The 26,015-nt window shown below is 37.9% G+C and overlaps 1 protein-coding gene across 5 annotated transcripts in view; it reads left to right on the top strand.

The window, feature by feature from the left end:
* ARB2A (ARB2 cotranscriptional regulator A) overlaps positions 1-26,015 on the top strand; it is a 250,954-nt gene that overhangs the window by 141,701 nt on the left and 83,238 nt on the right. For 4 of the 5 annotated variants that reach the window (XM_068666428.1, XM_068666427.1, XM_068666431.1 and 1 more), the window contains one exon: positions 8,232-8,351. The exons of the other annotated variant lie outside the window; for it this stretch is intronic. In XM_068666428.1, the coding sequence (XP_068522529.1) occupies positions 8,232-8,351 (120 nt within the window). The remainder of the gene's footprint in view (positions 1-8,231; positions 8,352-26,015) is intronic. 5 annotated transcript variants of the gene reach the window in all.

Here is a 26,015-nt window from a genome sequence, read left to right as displayed (position 1 = left end):
CACAACTGTTGAAGAAAATAACTTAATTCACCAATAATGCATTTGCGTCATTTCAGTGTTCAACCTTTGCGAATTCAATGTTCTGTGTTTCCATAGAGCTACAGCAGACTTTGGTGACCATAAACTTGTTCTGCTGCCTACACAGCTGACAAGTCCTGCTGGGTTTTGTTGTTTAAATGTGGCAAAATATAAAAATAAAACCTGTACAGAGACCATAAAGGAAGGGAGGAGTGAAACATGTCCTCCATTGAACCTTTCAAGCCCAAAGCATTAGTTGTCTGCATTTTATTTTCCCCTCTAACCATTCCTTTTTCTCACATAGTCTCCTTTCTACTTAACTCAGGATGCAGCAAATAAAATAACTTTCTTGATCTAGTGTTCTTTCTTCCAAGTGCTCTTAGCAGGACGTACTCAACTGAGTTTTAGATGCATGTTGTCAGACTGAAGATTTGTTACAAACTGGCCTCCACCCTTCTCTGCTTCTGTGTCTTCTCCCCATCTGCTTTGCCCCTGAGGTTTTCTTGATTTCGTTACCTTCATCTGCTGTCTTTTGCAGCCTGTTTTCATCTCCTTTCATACAGCTGGACTAGCCTCAGCATAAAAGGCACTTGGAAGGACTTGCTGTCCTTCCTAAAAATACGTGTATTTATGAGTGCTGCAAAAGCCAGCCCATATTGGTGTATGTGTATTTGTATATACGTGGCATGCAAATTAGTGGTAGCCATTCTGTAAGGAATTATACAATGTCCTTTTTATCCTCGGGTCACCTCTTAGGAGGTATTTCTGAAATACCTGTGCAAGAGTGCTCTCAACCGTGCGGTTAAAAAGGTAAAAGAGAATTTCTGATGGATGGGACAGTTACTGGAATTTCTCCATTAAACGTTAAATTTTGTTGCATGGCCTGAGCTAGATACTTTGAAGTCTTGTTTGCAAACATTCACGCTGCAGGAAAACAATATGATATCTTTCCTTCCACTTTTTTCCTGTTTTTGGTTTCTGTCCTTTCCTTACATTCCTCCTCTTCTCTGGTCAAAATACTTTAACAGCTGTCTCTGGGGAACAAATCACATGCTGGCTGTTTTTTTGGCTTCTATTCCAGCTTTCTTGCCCTTGAAGCTTCTTAGACCTTTTCCTGAGGCTTTGGAACTGCTCTACATCGTATGGTTTCATTATTTTCCATCATAATGAAACAATTATTGTCTTAAATAAGGCATATATTTGCAAAAGGAGTGAGGAATGTACAGCAGGTGATAAGCATAATTTAGTACTTGTAGGGGTACTGTTGGGGAAGGAAAAAGAGATGGGAATGTTAGAACACTGCTACACCAATACAGGAGATGATGCAGTAGAATGGGCAAAAGAAACTTGATTGCACTTTTTTTATATATTTTTTTTTTAATTTGAGGATTATGAAAGGAAGGAAAATGTATGAAGAAGAGTAAAGTAGATATGCAAGTACAGAGAAAATGGGAGTGCCATGATGGGAAGACATGAAGAGAAACATCAGAGCTGTGAGGGAGAATAGGAAGGCAGGAGGAAGCAGGTATTCTTAGGCAAACCTAAATGCATAGCTCTGGGTTGCTGAGTGTTTTAAAGGACTGAAGAGTTGTTTTTAACTCCACTGGTATTAAAGCAAATGAGAGGGTTCCTCCTGACTTACTCTGTACCTAATTAGGCCACAGCTTCAAAAATCATACCTTGGCAGTAATATGGATTAAGATCTTCCCTGTTCATTTGTCTTCAACACTCACCACCCTTGCGTAGTGTTTTGTACAGATACATACATGTACATTTATATATATTTCTATATATATATATATATAAATAAATTTGTTTTTGAAAGTCTTACTTCCTAGTCAAAGAATGTTTCCAGTGAAATACATCTAATTTTTACTTGTCCATTATCTAGGAATTCTGCAAAATATGTTGCTAGTGTGAGTCTAGTTATGATAATCACGAACTGTATACCAGCAGGGAACATACTATATCTGGTAGCTGCTCATTTCAGACCTTCAAACATATGATTTTCTTTTAAAAGAGCACAGGTTTCTTGTACAGAAAATCTATTGTACAGAAAATATCCATGTTAGCCAGTTGCCACTGAAAATGGGCTGTTTTGGTGAAAAACTGCTACTTCTCTAGGTTATAGTTTTATATGGTCTTGCTTACATTATATGTTATTTTTAATTCAACAATTTTCAGAAGAGCTGGGGGAGGTGCAAGAGTTTATCTGCCCCAGATCTCACCACAGCATTGAGAAGAGCTGTGCACAACTGTAAAGGTCCTGCTCGTATGGAAAGATCACCTGCACAAGGAGTGGAAACAGGAGGTCTGAGCCCTCTTCACATCCCTGCCTCTAAGCTAGCACGCAGTTCTGTTCTCCCATATTTAACACATGTACTGTGCTTGTTTACAGTAGCTCATCTAGCTAGAAGGAGAAGTTGTTTTGCTGTGATAATTGGTAATTATAGAAACCACCTTCAAGTAAATTGTTGAAAAGCTATTCAGTTGTATGGCACATTTCCCTATGTGTATGCATTTCACTTTCCACTTATTGCAAAAATATGATTCTAACAAACTCCTTGATTTGAAAAACAGTGCCTTTTGAGGGAGCTGTCGCCTGAGCTTGGAACTAATTTGATTTTCTTTACTTGATTTTTTGGAGTTTCGATGAATCAGAAGTTGAGGATAGGATCTGAGCCGCCCTGCCCTAATAAATAAATACTAGTTCAAGGTCTTGAGCTCCTGCCCCATCTGCAACTTTCCAGCAACAGGTTACTTTAAAAAAAAAAAAAATCTGTAAATTTTGGCATCAAAACAGGAAATATGTGAACCTGTCACAGTAAGCAGTCTCAAAGGGCAAGCTGCTTTGCAGGAGCTAATTAACCTTAGGAAATAATTACCCAAATATGCAAATGTTGTTTAGATAATTCCATGTGTTATCAACTCAGGTAGTCCATCATAACTGCAGACCTTGCAGTGTCTAGGTGTTAGAATCTGGCATAGTTGATAAGGCTTGGGTTGCTGCATCACTTCAGCTTGGTATTTAACAATTAATGACTGTAATATTACATTAGTAAATTCAACCTGTTTTTTTTGAAAGCGACAGAACGTAACACTGTATTCACTGTATGCACACTGCTTATCTGTGTATTCCTAATGGCTCGAGTCATTAAAATGTTATATACCTTTCAACTCTTAACGCTAGCAGTATTGGAAGAAATGACAGACTGAAATCTGCAGTCTGTTTCCCTGCTTCTGTGCACAATGGATTGCCAGAGAATTTACCCACAATCATTTGTGTTTTGTTTTGTTTTTTTTTATTTCCATGGGCTTCTAAACTGTTACAGGGAGAATTTTAAAACTGCAAAGCAAAAGTCTCACAAATTTTGAATAAGATTAAGAGTAGCATCACATAGGAGTGTTTAAGATTAGGGGTATTGTAAGAGTGTATAAGACTGAAAGAGTGTGTAAGATCATAAGAGTGTATGAGATAAAAGAGTGTATGAGATTAGAAGAGTGTATGAGATTAGGAGTAGCATCATATAAGAGTGTTTTTGGTAGGGTTTTCTAGGCCCTTCAACAGTATGGGAACGGCCTACTGAGCAGTAATGAGAAATAGGAAGCCAGAAATGGGCACAGAGGTAACAAAGAGAAAAGCCCCAGAGGACGAGGAGCTTAAGGCATGGCGTATGTATGCACTGACGAAAGGGCAGGACTTCTCACAGTGCCGAGATGCCTGGCAGCACCGCGGCGGCGGAGGGCCGATGCTGACCCTGAGGAGTGGCCGCCACCAGGCAGCCATCACGGACAGCTTGAGCGCACCGCAGCCGGGAGGATCGGGGAGGGCAGTGCCACCTGCCAGCTCTTCTTGGAGAGAGGTCCCTCCGAAACGCAGCCCAGCTGGTGTAGGTTAGAGCAGCACAGGACTCCTCTAACCCCTGCCAGAGCTCGAGGCAAGGCCGAGCAGGTCAGGGAGCGGCGGCCTCTTCCCTGCCTCAATCTGTTGCTCCACGCGGCTCACGGCTGTGGCAGAGGTTCTGGCCCTGGGATATTAAATGACTTCATATACATGAGGAACATGAATTTATTAATCATTGTCATATTATTTTCATAGACTGGGCTGCTAAACTGTCCGATTAAACTTTTGATATTAAAATGAAAAGCTCCATATTAACCATTTATGATCATTTTTTGAGTAATTGCTGTTTGGCTTTAGAAGTGATGACTTTTTTATACATAGTTAATAGGTAGTGTTTAAAAAATTCTGCAAAAACAAAAGGGCCCTTTATCAGTAGAAAAAGGAATGTGTTCTTAAAGCAGTATTTGTGATTATTCATTTCTACCACATTAAAAAAGTTTTCATTCTATTCTATTTTCATTCTATTTCATTCTATATTCTATTCTATATCTTGATGATAATTTCTCATTGAAAAGGAGTATTTATGTGTGGCAAGAGCGTTTTTTTAAGTATCTCCATACATCTATCATTAACTGAACTGGAACCTACTGTAAGCCTACTTATATTCTGTATTATTTTTATGGATGCCCCTTGTATAGCCAGTTTGAGAAAAGTGTGCCTCCTGTAGCACTCAGGAAGAGGAATGAATGTAACATAAGCAATCTAAAATACCTTTGGCAATGCTTCCCTGAAATGATTTTAACCACCTTTATCTCCAAGGTAATCTTCAACAGGATTTGCTACATGCAGGTATGACAGGTGTTCGATATCTGATAGTCTCCATAGTGTTGGTAGTCAACGATGGCAGACGAGGTATATTCATTCTATTTTTATCAGTAAAAAAAATGAAATATAATAGTTATTATGAAAAAGACATGGACTTCTTTTCACTTATCAATGAATTAAAGGGTAAATCTTATCTGATAGTATTCCATTCAATGGAATATTGAATATAACGGAGCCACATACAATATTTCATGGTAGGAGCACATGCTAAGGTTATTTATACCCTTTGTGCTCCAAGCTTTTGCTTGGAGCAAGATGAAGCTCAGGTGTGTTAGTCGAGTCAGGAAGGTACCCCATCTGCAGCAAGATGACAGTTGCTTGTTTCCAGGTTACTTTGCATTGGTTAAGAGTAACATGGAGACCTTTTTCTAATAGACCATTTTCTAATTCCTAATATCTTTTGGCTTTTGTATCCAACTATATGTACCGGGGATAGATTTTCAGTGGGATGAAGACCCACTGCCATGACTTCCACACCTCTGAAAAATCAAAACACTTACTTAGACATAGAATTACTGGTTGCAGATGACTGACTTCCAGCAGCTGGAAATCTAAGTTCAGCTTTCCTAGCACCTTTCTATCTCAATCTGTTTCACAAATGAGAATGAATTAAGCCTCAGCTGCCTTCGGAGGTACATAGCATGATTTCTCCATTCCTTTTTGTACAATCATATAGATAATTATGTAAAGCATGACCAAGAGGCCTCACTTTATCAAATAATTTAACAAGGTGGTATATAAGTGCGTTGTATTTAGCTGCAGTGAAAAGAAGGAAAGCAACAGCTGCCTGAAACTGTCACCTTTCATATTGAAACTGCAGTATTCAGCCTCATAATTTAACTGAGGCCAGACAGACGTGGTTAATCCCCAGGTCCTAATGGACCCAACGCAATTCAAAATCCTAAAGAGACCTGCAGTATTCTGCAGTCTGCTGTGCCCACTTACGTGGCCAGCTGTTTCTTGTATGGACGCGGCACTGGTTTATTCTCCATCCAAGTTGTTTAAAATACTGGCTTGCTACAAGGAGAAAAATAAGCAGACACTATGGAGAAAGGGCTTTTCTTTTAAACATACACTACTCCTCTGAACTCCGTCTCTCACATACGTGTTTTCCTTACCTTGTGTAGAGTTTAGCAGAGTAAGTGCAGCAATACAGTTTATCCTGCCATTTCATTTCATTTATTTATTTATTTATTTTTCACTAGTAACAAGGGAAACTGTAGTTACGGTCTATATGTAAGTTGTTCTAGTTCATTTCTTTCTGCTTTTATAAAATCCTATTGAGTCTTTGTACCGGACTGTGAAGCTGTGCAGTTAATGATCTGGTTTACTAGACCACTGGTTATGCTTTAATTGGTGGAAGCTTTTTTGGGCTGAATTTCTGAACCCTTCAGAAGCTTCTTGCTGTTGTCGTAGTCTTGTGGAAATCCAAGGATTGTGTGCTTTTCCCAAAAGCAGAATGTAGAAATAAATAGAAATTACCTGAAAATAATAAATAGAGGATACCTGAAAACACAGTGTTATCTACAAACAGCCTCTCTTTTTGTCAGAATGTTAAAGCAGGGTTAGGTACCTACACAAACATTGCTGTTACAGGAAATAATTGTAACATTAATATTTACAAAACAAATATCTCAGCATATTTAACTGAAGTAAATATTTGAGTTAAACTACTCATTTAGAAATGTTCCCTGTGTTTTAATGTTCCTTTTTCTTACGTATCGTAATTAGAACGCATCACTTTTCCTTAAGAAACTCCTGTTTGAGGTGTTCTTCAGCTTTATCTTAATAACTAGTCTGTCAATCGTATTTTCCTTATGAAATTTCTTTTGAAAAACTTACGTCTTTCCTCACAAAGGAGGGGTCTTTACCTCCTTTACTTGTCTTTACAATCATATTTCAAAATGTGGTTTGGAAGAAAATAAGCCGTTTTTCATATTGAGGTGATTTACAGTAGTTAATGCATATTTATTTAAAACTATGTTCTGTCATATTCAATCAAGTACAGAATCTGTCGAGGATTAAGATGAATATCTTCAGTGCTTCTTGGCAAATATGATAAATATATTTTAATTGCTGCAACCTTAGAAAAATGCAATTTTAAAACACATGATTGTTTCAAAAGTTGTGGGTTCAGATCCATAAAGATTTGTAGCCATTTCACTCTTATTTGGGATAGGAAACCAGACATGAGAATAGCAGTAAAAACCTAAATCTAGTTACTTAGTTGTCTGACTTCTCATTCATACTAGACAACTGTAAGAGATTAAATTCCCAAAATTGTGTTTTAGAATGGAACTAAAACCTAAGTCACTTCAGTGCTCTTGATAAAGTTGCAGCAATTCATCCTATATAATTATCACTTTGATTTCTGTTGGATTTTTCTGGTTTGTACTTAATTTCTGCCAAGAAAATGAGGCTTATATGTCTGTGTCTTCTACTGATATGAAGGTGCTGATGTAGCAGAGCAAAAGGGAAAAGGATGCAGATTTTAGGAAATCACATGACTTTCACTGATCAGCTCTTTCTGGCACAAATGTTCTACAGCTGGAAGGAGCCAGCAGCATTATGCCACAGAGGTGTGAAATCCTGGTGGGAGACAGGAACTAACAGAGCAGCCTAGTCTTGTCACCTGAGACCAGACAAATTTGCTGTGATGTCGTAGGCAGCCTAAGAAGTAAAATATGGATGAGTACAGGGCTTTCTGATAGTCTCAAAGGTAGAGATGCGAGTGCACAACCCCAGATGTTTGAGGACAGTGCACTAAAATCGGTGTAAATCACTATAGTGCCTTCAGTGGCTCTCCGTTTGAATGGATCTCACAGTTCAATAATAAAAAAACACACTCCCCTAACTACCAGGGACTCCAAAGCAACAGCTAATGTGTAAGCAGTCAGGAGGTGGTTTATCTGCCCTGTGTCTCATAGTCTACAGTTGCAAAATAAATAAAACTAGCTTTTAAAAGAGTAGTTGCAAATACCATAGTTTTAATCTTTGGCAGATTTCCATTGGAGCATAATATGAAAAAAAAATCTAAAGACTGAAATCATATTTATATTGTTCCTACTCATTTTTATTTGTTTATCAGACTAAGACTTAACTACTTTAAACAAACCATCAGTGAGCAAATATTTGACAAAGAGTTGTCAAAAGAATGAAAACCAGAGCAGTGGCTCATAATTTCTTTGAATGCCTCTGTTTAGCTGAATTGCCATCATGGTATTTAGACAAAATTTTGCAGATGCATAATTTTCGTTGTATTTATTAAAATAAGCAACAATAAAACAACTGTTTTACCATATTTAGAATGCAATCTTAAATTTCTTTTATTTAGACAAATCAATTTACTCATTTTTTGTCACTAGAGTATATTAATTTGAGGCTTGTTTTACCAACACGTTTTAACATATAGGAACATGTAACTTTTAGACAGAATTGCCAGTTTCTAAGAGGTAATTGTCACAAATGTAATTTTTTTCTGCAGGATAATGGATCTCCTGAAGAACATGCAGTTTATGTTTGGGACCATTTTATTTCCCAGTCAGCAGCAGAGAACGTGTTTTTTGTTGCTCACAGTTATGGTGGACTTGCGTTTGTACAGTTGGTAAGTGTGACTTTCCATTGCCTTCTTTCCTGAAGTCTTTCACAGATTTTCAAAATTCTTTGTGATCACCTTCTTCAAGCAGAAATTTAGGACTAACTTTGACCAGTGGTCAGATACAGATCTGTGAGGATTTCTCTGAAACTGGAAGGTCACTGTATTTTTCTCTCTTGCTGAGTTCCACAGTATGGTTCCACATGTCCACTAACCCAAAAGACTGTGGGAAAACAAAACTCATTGGATTCTCTTTTCTCGGACTGTGTAAAAAAGGGAGCACTCACCCAGTTTCTGGTCTGCGGGTAGAAATGCTGGAGGTCAAGCCTGAGAATGAGTAAGAATAATTTTAAATCTAAATTGTCTCTAACACCTGCACATTTTTGTATGTAGATTGGCTCTGAATTTGAGAGGAGATTTGGGGTTTACCCAGTTTTGTAGTTTTTTCCACAAATGTGTGCAGAATTTGCCTGAACGACTTTTTTTCAGTTCAGGTAACTCTGGATACACCCTGCTGTGATTTGAGCTAGGCTCAACTCTGGTCAGTGAAGATCTTCCCTACTCTTGATTTTGGGGCTACTGAAGATCAAGTTAGTCAATCTTTTTGGCCTTCTAGAAGGCAAATTTGTTCATTTTACCTAGTATACAAAGTATTTGCCTGTTCAATTTATAATGCTTTTATAGAAGACTATAGCTATAGTGTTCTCATTCAGTTGTAAAATGCTGGTGTAATCAGGATATGTTTTTCTGAAGAAGACTAAAATAGAAAAAAAGAAAGCTCTATTTGTTGTGGAAAATGCATCAAAGAAGTTTTACAGACAAGAATCAGCTGACATATATGTAGTTTTTATCTAAAATATTAGTTTAGTCTACCTTAAAGTTAGTAAAAGTGTTTCCTACCTGGATGGAAGAGCAATGCCTTAGTTAAGTAAAAGTATGCATAAGCATTTAGGCTTTATTCTTGTGGTGCTCTAAGTAGCTTTAGGTAAGAAGAATCCAGAACGGTAATACTAGTATTAGTCTAAAAACTTTAGATTTTTATTAACTCTTTTGATTTATTGAAATTAAGGACATTATTTTCCCTGTGCTTCCTGAAGAGTATTTTTAAAACATGTATAATACATATAGTTTTGAAACTTGAGAACAGTTCAGAACAGATCAGTCTGATCATTTTCCACAGGTATTTTATTACCAGGTCAATAAGTTGTCTAAAAAGTAATTTTTAAAGAGACCAGACCAGTGAAGATTAGTAATTCCTTCCATAACCACAACTCTGGCAACAAATAGTTTATAAACTGGTTGCATTGTTGTGTGACTGTTGCTCCTCATATTCAACGAAGGGTAGGGGAGTATCTGTTCTGTCGTCTTCTCCATCTTAAGCTGTGATTTTCATCTGCTACGTGTTTCAACCTAGGTTGTTGTGGTATGCCTTGTATTTCAAAGACAAAATGTTAGCAGAATTTTTGTAGACTTTGTAAAACCGTGTTGTTTGGGTCCCTGGCCACCTACAGATAAACTCACTTAGCATAAGGCAGAAATAAAAAACAACTGGAGACCTTTCTCACCGTTTCCCAAACAAAGCGCTTATTTGAAGGCAGCTTGGAGAGCTGGCGGGTAGAGTTTTTCCATCAGATTTCAGTCAATGGCTTGAGGTGGCATGGGTAACAGATGACCAACGTGTCATTCCCATTTTGCCTGTTTCTCTTGTCACACTGGTGGATATTTCTTCACTTTTGTTCTACTTTAATACGAAGCACACAGATGTTTCAGAACAAGACTTGACTTCTGACCTTGGGGCTTCTAGGGTCAGGGTGCTCAGGGCCTGTGAAATTATCACAAGCTGAGCTAAAGTTTTTATCCATCACAGGAAGTAACCAGTAAGTAAGAAGTTAAAAAGGAGCTTTGTCAGAGAGACAAGATGGTCTCAGTAAGGGTCAGCTTCTGTAGTCTGCTATCTCTGCAGGAGATGCATGCCTGAGAGGAAGAATATAATATATAACCATTGGCACATCACATATCTGTCATGCAAAACTAGATCTGAGAAGTATATTTAATGTACCCTGATTGTTTTAAAAAAAAAATCAAAGGATATTAACACCTGGTTCTGGTAGAAGTAGTTTGAAGTCTGAGTTCCACTGAAAGCAGTTTAATAAAATAGTGCATACACTGAAGCAGGCATGAGATGTAAGTGAAATAAATCTTGAAGTATTTTATTAGGGTGTTAGTTTGTAAAATTTTATTTTGTATTCTTTCCTTTCTCCTCAACTTTATATCCATATGGCATTTAGTAATTGCAAAGAGCTGAAAAAAAGATAAAAAGAAAGAAAGAAAAAGAAGCAGCAGCTGATGGGCATAGTGTCTTACCACAAATGCGTATTTGATCACTTCACTTTCTCTCGTGGTATGTTGGGTGGTAGATGATGAGGGTGATATAGCAGCTACACCATAGAGGTGCCCCTACACTTGCTACACAAGGATTTGGGGTCAATCGCTTCATAGAAGTGTAGGTTACAGTAGTCACAGAGACCCTTTGCACAGCTGCTTCTTCTGACTCCGTTCCTCTTACAGGGGAGTAGTGTGAAGCATATGGCTTTAATTTGGAGTGGAGGTTTCTGCCTGGGCCCTTTGCATTTGATTGTGCCCGCAGGGGAAAAGAAAACAAGCAAAGAAGTCAAAAAACACTTGGGTTTTCAATGAATATCTTTTGAATTCATTTTGTGCACTCAGTGCTGCTAGAGCTGTCCCAATTGTTTGTAATCATCTTAATCACCAGAGATTTCTGGTTCATCATTTCTTCATGGTGCAAGACACTGGATACAAACCTGGCACCTTCGTGTTAAGCAGAGAAGAAAACTGATATTAAGCAATGACTTGTTCGTGGCTGTAGCATCAACGTAGCAGCTGTGAAGTTGGTACAAAAGGAGAAGCATTTTATGTTTATTCCTTGCAAGTCTTTGGTGGGCAAACCTCGCCTCAGCTCTGTATTTGACCTCACGACAAAAACCAAGCTATGTCTTGTAGTCCCTTACTAAACTGGCCAATAACACTTGACTACAATTTTCAGATACATGCCACAACATCTAACATTTTAATTGGCATTTGCAGCTTTTCTGGCTGCATTTTTACATGTTTGTGGCTGTGTGATGTTAAGAAAAACAGGGCAAATCTGTAACATCATACTTGAATGCACAGAAACTGTTATCCAGTTACTGCTATGTAAGAACACATTTTCTGTACCTTACTGAGTCGTAGATTACTAGGGAAATAATTGAAAGTGATTGAACATGTGTGGGAACTAAAGTTCCACCAATAAATGTAATTAGTTATATTGTTTATAGCTTGAATTACAAATGCTAATCATAAACCATATGCTAAAATGTATCTTAATATTTAGTAATTAAAACTTTGTGTAACTGTGGTTTGAAATTAAATGTGCATCTAATAATATCTAAACATAAATTACTTTTTAAATATACAACACTAAAAATAGTTGTTGGGTCACTGTGTTCTGCTAATTACTGATTTTGAAAATCTCAAAACATGATTCATGAACACATCTCATCTTCTTACTTCTGTTATCCCTTACCCAGTGTAGGGAGGGATTTATTTTCAGAAGCAGCTTGCTGTAGTTGATGGTAAATTGTGGAACTTTCCCAACTCCCAGCTTATAATAATTTTATGAAATTTAACAGAAAGTGAGAATTTCAAGTTGATGGAGTCAATTTTATATTTAGTTTACAGAAAATAAGTTTCTGGTACAACGCCTCCTTTGAGTTTTTCTGCCAAATTTTGTGGGTTTACAATTATTTTGCTTTAAAAAAGAACGTTTTCCCTTGTCATTGCCTGCATGAAAGACCCTCGCAGAAGGAGAAATGATATCTTGTGCACCACTGCTTACCTGAGTCCTGTGACCATCCACTGCAGATCTAATTACAATATCGGGGACTGCCTGCCTGTAGAGGTGGAAAGAAAGGCTGGTCCTTGGATGCAGGGTGACATTTAAAAGCATCCATGCCCATGATTATAAAAGACACTCATGACAACTACTCATTTCAGAGTCATGAGAATTGTTAAATCTAAGCTTTCAAAATTGTCAGTTGGGTATTCAGTATCATGAGATTTAAAAAAAAAAAGAAAAAAAAAAAAAGATTTTTTGGAATATTTCTCTTCTTTGCCTTATATAATCCTGAGACCTTGGGCTTTGCCTTTTAATGGGTTTCATAATGAACCAAAAGTGTACCTTTTTTGTATACCAGGAACTCTATCATTGCAGTTAAATATCTCTGAGGAAACACCTAATATCACGGGAATCATGACAAAATTGTGAGAATTGACAGTGGTATCTCCAGCTTACAGCATTCACTTTAAAAATACAAAGTGTATGGGGGAATGTGATAAAATTAAAGAAGAAGAAGGAAAGTAGGCTCATTGTCTTTGAATAAATGAGAGACTATTCATTATAGTCTTTGCTGGCTAAAATGTTGGACATATATGTTGGCAATTTGCACAGAGGTGTAGATAAAATTGTGTATGTGTGTGTGTATTTTTAAGCAGCTTCGTTAAAATGAGTGCCCTTAAAACATGCTTTTCAAATTACGGGACCCACCGTAGTGTGCTAATTCCATCAAAATCAGCCAATTTTGTCCATTTAAAACAATTTTAGCCCCATCATTTTGAGATGTGCTCTTCAATACACTGCCACTTTGTTTTGTTGCATTGTGCTGAGTACAGCAAGGACCTAACCCTGGCTAGAGATAATAGATGTCGTAATGATAACGATGATAAACGGACACCTGCTGAACTACCTCAAGCCTCTGCGGCTGCACCACTATTCTGGCACAGGCAAAATGATGTTTAAGAACCTTAATGATTTGGCTGTGAACCTGTCATTAGCTTTTCATTAATTTGATTTTCTGAAATTTCAGATTGAATCATTTGTTACATTTAGTTTAGTTTTTGTATATAAATGTATTTATTTATTCATTTATTTACTGTGTTTTATGTGGCTCAAGAACTGGTAAGCATCGATTGGGTATTGTGTATGTGCAACTCTTAATTCCCCTGTCTGACCTATTAAATTGAAATGGATCTCCTGATATGTGGCAGGAATAACACATGATCTGTGATGGCTGTAAGAGGCACGGGAGAGAGAAGAACAGAGATGAGGAGCAAAACTTCTTGGTGACCAAGATCTATAGCGGAGGAAGGAAAACAAAATGTCTCTGTAGTTTAACGCTCTGTAGATCAACTTCAAATTGAAAAGAAAAGAAAAACAGAGATTCTTTAAATGTTGAACGTCAACTGAAATTAAGGAAAGCAGTATGGGGCCCTGTCTTATGGGTTTGTGAGGACTTGGGTTGTATGTCCAGTGTTTAGACAGATCATTTCACGCAACTGTACCTGCCTTAGGTCTCATCTTTTTGTCTTGTCTGCTTTAGTTATGAGCTTTATGGGTCAGGTCAGCCTTTCTTAGGACGCCCCAAAACTAAGTATAAAACTAAAATAAGTATCTTGAGTTATTTTTATTGAGTTATTTTAGCTATACTCTGTTGTGCTTCATGGAGAAGTGTTTGTCCATCTGAAAAGGGAAAACAAGAAACAGTCTGGGTTGTGTACAAAGAGTTAGACAAGACTAGGGCTACTCCCAGAGTCACTGAGGCTTGGCCTTGAGGCTTTTTTGTTGTTTGTTTGTTTGTTTGTTTGTTTGCGTTATGACACTGGCACAAAAAATAAGTATGCACTAATGAAATTGGCTCATCACATAAGTTAGTGAAGTCACCATTGGTTTTCAGGAGCAGAATTTCTATAGTAATAGAAATTAAAGGAAATAAGGCAAACTTGGAGATATATTTACTGGCTCGTCATCTGAATTTGAAAATAAACTGTGATTGCACCAATAGGAAAGAGCAAAAAATGGGAAGCCCTTGGAGTTGTGATTTGATCAGGAATAGCTGTAAGTGAATGACCAGATAAAGCAATAAAAGAGGCAAATGTGATCCTGTGATTTGTTTGCTGTTTCTGTCAGAGGAAGAGAAATATTAATGCTGGCCAGCATGCTGGTGAGATTTATCTTAGATAATGTGAGACAATCCCAATTGCCCGTGTTCGGAAAGATTAATTCCGGATGGAAGAGATGGAGGGAAGAAGTGTCAGGATGCTCAGAGCGATGGAGAGCCCGTTTTATGGGAAAAGAGGAAGAATATGTTCATGTGAAGTGGTGCAATGCCACATGGAGATGTCCTACCTGCCTTGACCACTGGGATCAACACAGTCATAGAAACATCCTCTGGGCTTATCAGTCTTAGTAAGAACGGTGTGATTTACTAATGCACTTACATTAACTTTGATAGCTTCTGCAAAAAGTAGGTTCAGTCTGTTCTGTATTGTGCTACCAAAGGAGACTTTAAAAAAGCATGGCTTGTTTAGCCTAGCGAAGGAAAGCTTAGAGGGATTGATAGCACTCTGTAAATATATCAGGAGAGTAAACAGGAGGGAGGGAGAGACATTTAAGCCAAAGAACAATGTTGGCACAGGAACAAATGGATTAAAAGTGGCCATGAATAAATTTAGGGTAGAATTAGGTCTCTCACCATTAGATCAGGAAGGTCTATTTGGGAACAAGAGGACTGGGACAAAACTCCTACCCAGCTTGACCCACATAGGACAAGAATTGTGAGAGTAATTGGCTGGGACACCAGGGCCTTGGTCTGACCCAGGAGTCTATGTTCCTGTGAAAGCAAGTGTGTGCAGGTGGGTATTTTTAGCTGCAAACAATTGGACCTATTTTGGATTAATTTTCCCAGAGACTCTCTCTGACTCCAGGCTCACTGCATGGCCAAATTTCCCGCTTCAAACTCTGGAAGCTCTGAGTTTGGTCCAAAACCAGATCAACCCCATAAACACCACTGTTTACAAACAAAAAATTTTGTCTCCTCACCTGTTTTTGGAAGTAGACTTATTTCTGACAATGATTTTTTAAATGTGTAAATTTCAGCCTGCAGCAGGGACTGCAGATTCACTTGTCAGTGGTTAACAGTAGTGAGCAAGTGGAATGACAGATCTATCAAAAAGGATTGAAGTATCACTGCCTGCTTTATTGATGGCAACTTCTTATGATGTTTGGTTGCTACTGATATATGCATACAAATACGTGTATGTATATATATATTTTTTATATATTTTTTTCTCATTTTTTTATATATATTTTTATATATTTTTTTTATATATTTTTTTCTCATTTTAACACAGAGCAGATAAACATTGTAGGTAACGGTTCAGTTCCCCTCTTTCAGCCTAAATAAGACAACTCTGCGCTGGTATCGTTAGTTAACTTGGTACCATTTGTTATCCATTTGCATCGTGGTAGCAATCACATACATGTAGTCACACCTTGTCCTGAAGAGCTTGCAGTCTAGAGAAAGGCTAACAGAAGAGGCAGAAGAATGATGAATGATTACCAAGTAGAGGCACACAGTTCACAGTGCTGTAGCTGCATGTCGTTTTTCTGTCCTTTTTCCTGTTCTTTTTTGTTTGTTTGTTTGTTTTTGGTTGAGTTTAGGAATCCAGTGTAGGCATCCAGTTTCTTAGTTCATTCCTGACCCTCTCAGCCTTGGATGACAGTAGGGAATCGCTGTAAGGATCAACATCTCTCCCTTTCCCAAGAGCTGGCTGTCCTGCCACTTCCAGAGCAGGATTCAAGTTTTGAATATTCATCCCTACTCGTTACCTTACTCTGGATAACTTGCTCAGCCTCATTACATTTTGCTTCCTCTTAATCATTTGCTAATTTAATAACTCGTGCTTCGCTCAGCTTAATCCATGGTCTGCAGGCTACCAGTACATGTGCCCCTTCCCTGCTTCTTCCAAAAGGAGAAGGGCAGTGTTTCATGGCCTGAAACGATACACTGAATACTAATTGCCTGCACCACCCATCATTACTTTACATCTCATTGGCCTGTTCATATTAATTTTCTAGTTTGACACCAAAGTTAGAATGCTAATTATAAAATGAATGAAGAACTGGAGGTGGGTAAAAGTAAGAGTTACTTGGAAATCCGTTTACTTGGAAGTACATGTTTATGTCCTCTGTAATTTGGAGGTCAAAGGCAAAGCACTCTCTGTGTTTCCCTGCAGTGACTTTTTTAGAGCCACATGATCTCAGTAGTTTTATATTTTCATAAATTCTTTGCATTATTTTAAATTCAGTGCACTACACAGTGAGCAGTTGTTTTTAGATTCTGGTAAGAAAAGCTTTCTGATCTTCAGCAATTGTTCTTGTACTTGCATCCGCTTGTTTCTGTTGTAGCCCAATGATATATAACTAGGTCTTCTTTTTTCTTTTTTCCTTTTTTTTTTTTTTTCTTGTATTCCTCTCTGAATTCCATATTATTTGTCAACACTTTTTGCTAAGAATTAAACTCTATGTTTTAAGTGTAGTTACTATAGTTAGCTCAAGGCAAACTTCAGCACCTTTGTTCTGCTGTGCTACATTTTGGTCAATGCAGCCAAAACTACTCAATTTTATTTTTTTTTTTTCAAAGTTGCTTTGAATTTCATAACCGCTAATGTTCACGGATACAGTATTTTAGTGTCCTCAATTTCCCTTTCCCCAGTGGTATTGAGTCTAGTAGATGATTTTATTTCCAACAATACTACCTCACATTCTTCCAAATTAAATCTGTCTCCATTCTGGCCCTTGCTACGCAGGAAGACAAACTAGATTGTCATAATGATCCCTTTTGTGCTACAAGTCTATGAATCTTGGAAGCTCATTTTGTATTTCTTTGATGCCTTACTTCTCTTGGCAGTTTCTCCCACTTTAATGTCACCTGCAAATTTAATTAATTCCAGATCATTAATGAAGATGTTAAATAAAACCATATTTGGCATCTATCCCTATATCTGACTAGAAACTTCCTTCTGGCTCAATAAATTCCTTTGTATCAGTATCCTCTCCTCCATTGTTTTAACTGTTTTAAATTCTGTGAGACAGCTTACTTATCAGTCAGTTTATTTTTCATTTCAAATTCTAGCTTAAAAGAAAAAGAAAAAAAAAAAAAGCCAAAGCACAGTACCACATTCAGAGAACATGTGGCTTGTCCTTTCAATTGTGAGTACCAACTCCAGTCCTGGAGCCTGTCAAAGCCAACGTGGGTGGGTGAAACCATCTCTTCAAGATGTGTGTAGTCTGCCGCTGATCAGAATAGTTAACTCCCAAGACCCAGGTTCTCGTTAATTTCCATTAATTTCCTCACTGGTTGCCCCAACTTTGCATAGATGCTAATTGTAATTTTTTGATGTGCATCTCCATACAGTTGTTTTGTGTCTGAATCATTTCGTGCTCACCAGAGCTCTTTCAGACTGTGGGAAATGCGTCACCTGTAGTTGGAGACAGTTTTCTGTCCCAAACCTTATCACCAGATACAACTTTTTACCCATTTGGTATATACCTTTCCATTTTCCTCATCCTCTGCAGGTGCACTGGACAGGAAAGTGACGTTTCTGGAACACCACTTTACGTAGGTGTGGTTTCTGCACCTAAAAATGGTTGCACGTTGGTCTGACTAAAGACCCAAATAACAAGAGCAGTGTTGTTGCTTTTTTTTTTTTTTTCAGAAGATACAATATGAAAAATACTGTAATTTTATTTAACTCTGTAGGTTGTTCTGTGTATCTGAAGGCTGGGGCTTAGAGCAGGTTAGTAGTAAATATTATACAACATACAACATCACAGTCTGAAGGGATTGCAGACGTCTTTAAATGTGTGTATGAACACTAATAAGTTTTGGATTTGCTTACATGATGGAGAAAGTGGGAATATCGCATATATTATTCCTTGACAGCTTTTGTGATGTGTTTAGATTTTATCTGAAATATTAGGCTTTTTTAAATTCCTTTTTTTAAATGAAAAATAAGCATTGAAAAATGAAAATGTCTTACAGTTATTTCATACTTTTCCCATTTCCGTGACAAGATCTTATGCCAATTAGACTACACAAGTGTATTGTGTTACTGTTAATTTAAATGTTAATTATGTTGAAAAGTATATGTATGGCTTTTGTGTGGAACAGTAGAGATTTTATAAGACTTTAAGACCGGGTTTAGTGGATCAACCTAGGGAACTGCAAGTTAATAAAATATTAGGCATTGCAAATCCACATGGAGTAAAAGGAATCCAAACATATTTCTAGTGAAGGGAACTCTCAAACTATGGCACTGTAAGAAGCACCTGGAATTTGCATTTTATCCCAGAACTTTCCTTTCTTTAATCTAGTGAAGATGCGTTACATAGCTTTTCAGTATATTAGTGAAGTATTTTAATATTAATAATAGCATGAGTACCAGTGTTTAAATGTTAAAATAATCCTATTTAAGGGCTTTACTTGAATATGATATCAAGTAAAAATATGTAAGTAGATTTTGCACATATATTCATTGAGAAAATTGTGCTTGTAACACCACAGATCTACACTGAGGTTTTAATGCAAAGTATCAAAATGCAAGTGTAAATTTTCCTCACAAATGCAAGAAAAATAAATGGTTTAATTATTTTCCTATCTTTTCTATTTTCCAAGATAAATTAAATGTAATAGCAAACCTCACCTGTGCAGTGTCAGAATACAGAGTAGGAGGTTTTTACAAGCGTGATTAAGCCAGGCCGTTTTATTTGCTTGTCAATACCTAGATTATATTTTATCCTGAGGTGGCAGGAGCTTTTCGGTAGGAGCATTACACCTCTGTGCTGTGAAGTTAGGAGCAGTTAGTGATCTTCAAAAGCCAGGAATTCCAGGTGAAAAGTTTCCGTAAGCACTTTGCCTGTTCCTTCTTCCTCCTCCTTTCTCTCCCCGCTACTTTTCTCAGGAACATATAATGAAAGATGTTTAGGAAATCATACTTCAGAGGTGTTCATAGGAAAAATAATTATTTCAGTAATTTTGATGTGCCAAGTCACCACCTGCTAAGACAAGTTGGTGAACTTACATGGTCATGAATATAGCTTTGCATACCTTACCAAGTTTTATTTCAGTTTGGGGGTGTTTTTGAGTTTTGGTGTTGCAACTGTCAGCTGCTTTGCCTTAGTATTTTCTCCAATTCCTTTAAAGTATAGTCTTAAATAGTTAAGGATAGAAAAAAAAATTATAATAGTCTTTCCAAGAATAAATTTCAATCAACAGAATGATGATTAGCATGTTAGATCTTTGTTATTGTAGTTCTTGTAAATGATAAACCTTTTTATTATTCTACATCACTGAGCACTTACTGAGAAGGTTTTAGAAAAAATCAAAATATCAAAATAACAACACAAAACCCCAGCCACAACCCCACTCCGTCCATACCCTGACAAATCACAAAGGCTGGCACACAACTTTCAGCATTCTGCAAATGTTAAAGTACGTAGATTGTGTTTCCTCGGTCTTAAAAAACGTGGCCAAATTAACCCCAGACAATCTTATTCTACTTCTTCGCTGCTGCTGTGTACAGCCCCAGCCGGTTTTTAAACCAGCTGTTGAAAATAACCTAGTTTAAGAGTTCACGGCGAACGTGAGGGATTCATCATTATATATTTACTGTCTGAGGCTGATATAGCTGTAAGGTTTTTCAGATCCCATTGATCTATTGCGCATGTTCCCTCCCTGGGTTGCAGGACGTGCTCCTATTTGCATAAGGCCCTGGGCAAGGTTCTTTCTTGCATTGATTGGCCTGTCCAAGGGAGCCTGATGTGCTCTTGCATTGATCACTGTGTCTTTTCTTGGAAGACAGTGTTACACTGAGTTCATCTCAAACATTCTAGGGAGAAGGTAAAACTTTACTGCAGATGTCTCAATTTTATTCAGATGTTCCTTTGAGTATAGGCTTTTTTTTTTTTTTCCAGGATAAGTATTTTTTCTTTCTTTCTTTCTTTCTATTTTTTTTTTTAATTTGGTTGTGTTTCTGCAGCTGTAGTGCAGTGTAGACTGGAATGTATTGAAAAGCTATGTTAAATAAAATCGCCTTTGTGTATACCACTTATTCCATGCTGGTTTTGGTGGTTTATTTATTTTTTATTTTTTTTATTTTTCTAAAAAAACAATGCCTGTAGCTTTAAGCAAAAATCAAAACTACTCTCTCTTCAAAGAGTTTGCAATTATAAGTAGAGACTTAATGTAAGAGTGTGTGTGCTGGTGTCTTTGCTTAGATTAGTATTACCAGTTTGTAACTTGTGTGATTTTGTACTGATTTTTCTTCATCCTTACAAAAATACTAAAAATTGCATCTTCAGAATAAAACTGTAGTTAGATTTCAGTTTTCTAGATCTGTACTTCAAAACAAATCACACAGATAACATTAAGTTGCTAGGCAGACAGACTGATGATTGATCAGCTCTGTGTTGATCAGAGAAGACAAATACTTTCTTACAATGTACTTGTTGTCACAGAAGTGGTATGCCACGGGCTGACTTTCAAAACCCAGGTTTGGGAGTCGTGTCTTGGCTTACCCTTGTAGAGGACAGAGCTTTTGAATATTCCCTGCATGAACAAGCTGCATGCAGGAACGCTGCAGATCACGGCTGGAATTTCTGAAAGACACATATTTGCCTACATATACCTAATTACGGAAAAGATGCCCATTATTGTAATCCCTCAAACATATTTCTGTGGTCAGAAAATGATTCGACCCGTGGACTTTCCCATAGGTGCAGGTGAAATTTGGGTATACCTGAAGGGCGGTTCATATCTAGTGAATAAGCTGACATGAACTTTACCAAGCTCATGATAGTACTGCATGCTGCTAAAAAAAAATAATAATGCTATGAAAATGTTCCTGAGCATCACAGAGTTGCTCCTTCATAATTCTTTTAAAAAATTGAAAATGGATATTTTTGTGGATGCTGTAGAATTTTCTTCAAAGGAAATAAGTATTCAGAGATACACGGCTGAGATCGTATTAACACTATTACATAAATTACAGAGGTTTTTTTTATCACTTGGATTATAGTTTCATGTCTTTCACAGAAGCAATAATGTATTGCATTGTATTGCAATACTTTGGCTTAGGGAACATATTCCTTTGGTCATTCAGTAAAACAAAACTTAGATAAGTATAATTCAGGTAGCGTATATGAAATTTCATCTTCATTATCATGCAAATGCAGTGAGAACGTAACATTTCCCAAGATGTCATTTGACTATTAGGATCTTTAGAAAATGGCCTCTCAAAGCCACAAAGCTAATATTCCAGAAGAAAGCTATATAATGCCTAAAAATTGTCTATCCTTATTCTATATGAATAACAAATGTAATAGGACAGTCCATTATTAAAATCGCAAAAGAATGCGTTGACCTATTGGTACAGAGGATCTTTTCTGGTTTTTGCATCTATGATGAATTCTGGGCTTCCCATAGCATAGAGGATGAGTGTACAAATGCAGATTTCAAAAATCTACAGAAAAAAAAAAAAAAAAAAGTTGGATAGTAACTGGAAATCTGTTCTTTTTTGTTTTAATGTGTAAATGAAATCGGTGTATATTTACACGGATAACTATTTTGTTATAAGCAATAGCATCCCGTGTAAGCGGTATAAATATCGTGTGTCTGCATTGTGCACAGATTGTGCATCTGCAACACTTTTAACTTTCTGTAAGCTGTCTTTTCCTGAGATTTGAGTCGGTGAACATAGAAGATAGGCACTGGCTATATGTGGGCTAATCTCTTAAGTGCGGAGTGGAACTTGCTTTTTAATTCTGAAATAAATAAGAGTCTGAGTGTCTCGTACCAGCCCATTATCTGTATTATTCAGTTGAAGAAAAATGCTGGACTTAGTTGTATGTGTGAGCTAAGCAGGGCAATAAGACCCCACAAATTTCTGGTAGTGAAAGAGATCTTTTGCAAACAACAGCTTCAGTTCTGAAAAGAAAGGACAGAACACAATTGTTTGTAAGCAATTAAAAAATTAAAATGAGGCTAGGAAATCTAATCTCTTCAGGTGAAGATACTTTCTGGGAAAAAAAAATATTCACAGTGCGAATAACATTGTGCTGTTAAATAAAGCAATTGTATTAGAAAAATGTGATGAAGACCTATATAGGCACTTCTAGAGTTTCTGATACCCTTCACCGATGTTGTATAGTGAGATTTTCTCAGCACATATTTGCAGCCCCAGTAATGTTCTGGATGTGTTGAATTAAGGATTTTGAATAATTAATAATTGCTTCATTGCTTGGAATCTTCTACATCAAGCATGCAAGAGAGTCCATTACTGATAGGGTCTGAGTAAAATAGAAATATAACATGTAAAATATGTATTTTTAAGTTTTCCTGTGAAAGATTTAACTTCCTTGGCAAAAGATGGTATTTTTCAGAAGCAGGGCTAATGTTTTCCAAATAACTGTATACAGAATGAAATTCCAAAGTCTGGGAGTTTTGTTGTTGTTTTTTTGTTTTGTTTTAGTTTGTAAAACCGTAGCATTTTGAGATTGGAAAAATTAGAATGTCTGAAATATCATCTCTCTTCGTGTCACTAAGGCATTTTCATTTTACAGACACGTTGCTAAAGATAAAAGGTGGTTCTGTGTTGTTTTGCTAGGGAGATCTTTTCAAAGTCCAGGTATTGATAATGTGACAGATATCGCGTAGTAATTAAAAATATTTTTTCTCTATTTCATTCCCACTTAAACATTTTTACTCTCCATGCATCATACATGGTATCTGCCCTTCACTCAAAGCCTTTTGATGAACTAACTGGCAAACTTCCATCACATGTAAGATACTCTGGTGCGTTTTTTAAGAGAGAGAGCGAGCTATGATTTGACATTAAAGATTATTTGTGCCTTTTTTTTTAGATGAAATGGGGTGTTTAAATGATCGAGAACTCCCAGACAATTGTGATCAGACGCAGCATGCTGAAAAAGGCATTGATAGAGCTTCACAGTCACCCTAGAAATGCTGATTTTCTGTCGCGTTCGTATTTTGAGGAAAGACTGTTCTGGGTATGATATAAAGAGCCTGTGTAGCACCAGATTTAGTGGGGTCATCATTTGAGCCCTACTTTATTGCTGAAAGGGCAGTAGATGGTGGTGGTCTTAAAAATAATATGCAACAAGGACAAAACAATTAGAATCATCCTGCTCTGCAGACTCCCAAGCATTTCTCACCGCCTTGCTTTCTACAGAAATAGAAGCAATTGTCCTGTTGAAGTAGAGGCTAAATTCCCATTTGGTGGGGTTAAAAGGGTAAAAATGATTTTTACTACATGACATAGGACATAATAAGTTAGTATTTGCATTGCATTGAACTGCACTTCTTTTGTATGGACTCGATACATTTTTTTATATTTTGAAGCATTCTGCTAAGTACAATCTAAGTGAAGTTTTTTACTCCGTAATTGTGAAGCAAGTGCTATAGAAAAAAAGAAATTTGAAATTTCAATGTCACTATATTTGGGAGATCTGCATGAATCTGTGGAAGGGGTAGCAAGTCTATAGTTTGTAACTGCGCAAAATTAAAATTAGTTATATAATGCTCATTCGCCGAGATACCTTATTTTGAAAGAAAAAAAAAAAAAATCCTTCTGCCTTCTGCTTCTCCTCCTTACAGACTGAAGTAACTTTCAGCAGTTTAAAGAAATATTTCTAAATCAAGTAGCTGGGGAGACACCTCCCATAGGAAAAGCGTCCGCTCGCATTTGGCCAGGGAGCTGAACACACGCGTGTACCAGTGCGCTGCTCTGCGTGTCCTCCTGCCTGTGTCCCTTGTCACACATGCTCACACACATATCACCTGCTGCATCCCGAGCAGCCTTGGTGCCACTGCCCACCAGCCCAACACAGCCAGGCACTTGGGTAGCAAGCGGGTGACCAAAAAGCCTCCGTTTTGGTTGCACCCTCCCGCGGGGAGGCAGTGGGGAGGCCCAGGGGCATGGTGGCCCTGCGGTTCCTCGTTCCTCCCACCAGCTGTGTCCTGTGCCTCATGTCCTCGAGGCAGCCATGGGTGGTGTGAAATGAGGGTAATTAATGAAGGCTCTGTCCTGCAAAACGAACTCATGGGGAGCCTCCAAAGTGCAGCCCCAAATCCGGTTGTGTGCAGTAGGGTGATGCTCTTGGACATGGTGGCGACCTTGCCATGTCTTCTGCTCCTTCCAGCAGCCGCTGGTACCTCTGTGGCAGGAAGAGAAAAGCAAGTAAAGACTTTACTCTCTCTGCGAGGTGTTAATGCCATCACCTTCCGCCTTCCCAACAGTTCCGTGCTGCTCAGGAGCCTGGGCAGAGTGCTCCAGGTGACAGCACCTTAGATTGGCTGCAAAAATACGTACGGGTAGGAGCCGTAGGTACAGCATCTGCTGTGAAATACAGGTAAATTACTTCATTCACCATCTCTGACTAATTCATAATGCTGAGTTACTGCTAAAATCTAATGGCATGAACTCTTATGTCCATTTTTTACAGCTATACACTCAAATTAAGCAGAAATGTGTATATGCCTTTCAGAGAATTTAATGAATTTTGCTCAATTAAAGTTTCATCTGCAGTTGTACCCTAATAGTTATGGTGAGGTGTCTAAATACGCTATCGACTGTCATTCAGCATGTTGCGTTTCCAGTCATTTCTCTCTTGAACTAATGCGTATTTGCCGCCTTCACTTTAAACAGGAGTCAATTTATGATGCACATTGTAATCTTTTCGTAAAAGACTAATTATGTACATTGCTTTTTGAAATGCAAGGACGGGAATAAACGTCTATTAATGCTTTACATGGAAAAACAGAATACAAACATATCGTGAGCTGAATATATTTACAAATCGTCGCTAGCACTTTTTATGCAAATTGGGCCATGCTGTCAGGATGCGATTTTATTTTTATTTTGGATTTTTTTTTTTTTTTTACATTATTACACAACTAACCAATTCGACACCTCACTTCTGTCTTCTTGCAACATTCGAGGCTTTTTCCACGCACCTGTAACCAGTGCCATCTTGCACCATCCCCTCGTACCTTCTGTCTTTGTCCCCATGCGTTATGGCCCGTACGTCAGGGAGGACGGGAGGATGCTCATCAAGGGAGGACGAGGATGCTCATCAAGGTGTGACGTCCTCGGGATGAGCACCTTTCTGTCTTCATCACACGTTGATGCAGCCCAACAAAGAATTGCAGAAGCAAAAGTTGCAGAGGGAAGATTTTTAGAAGAAAGAATTGCAAAGCAAGAATTACAAGGCAATTTTTCCAAAGCATGAATTGAAAAGCAAGAATTGCAAAGCAGGAACTGCAGAAGCCTGGCTGGGCTCTGCCAGCCAGCCCAAATTAAGCAGAATTTTGCGGCACATCATCTGCTTTCGGGGCCGTCCCAGTGCCCGGGGAAGCCGAGGTGGAGGCAACCCGGCGAGAGCGGCGGGGCAGCGCTGCGATGTCGCCGACACGACGGAGAATCGTGCCAGGCCGGAGCGGCTGGGGGCCGCCAGGGGGCAGTGCCCGTCCTCCGCTGCGCAAGGCAAGCGGAGCGCCTGGGATGCTGCAAAACACCGAGTTCAGGTGTTTTGGGGGGTTGGTTAGCTTTTTTTTTTTTTTTTTTTTTTTTTTTCCTTTTTTCTTTATTTTTTTTTTCCCCTTGTTACCAGGCCTTTGTCGCCACGCTGGTGTTTCACGTGGGGTCTGAAAAACAGGGCGAGCGATCGTGTTAATCCGATGGATAAAAAGCAGGTGA

This window comes from Anas acuta, chromosome Z (genome assembly GCF_963932015.1).
Source record: "Anas acuta chromosome Z, bAnaAcu1.1, whole genome shotgun sequence".
Classification (NCBI taxonomy): domain Eukaryota; kingdom Metazoa; phylum Chordata; class Aves; order Anseriformes; family Anatidae; genus Anas; species Anas acuta.
This window is presented reverse-complemented; position numbering and strand designations above follow the sequence as displayed.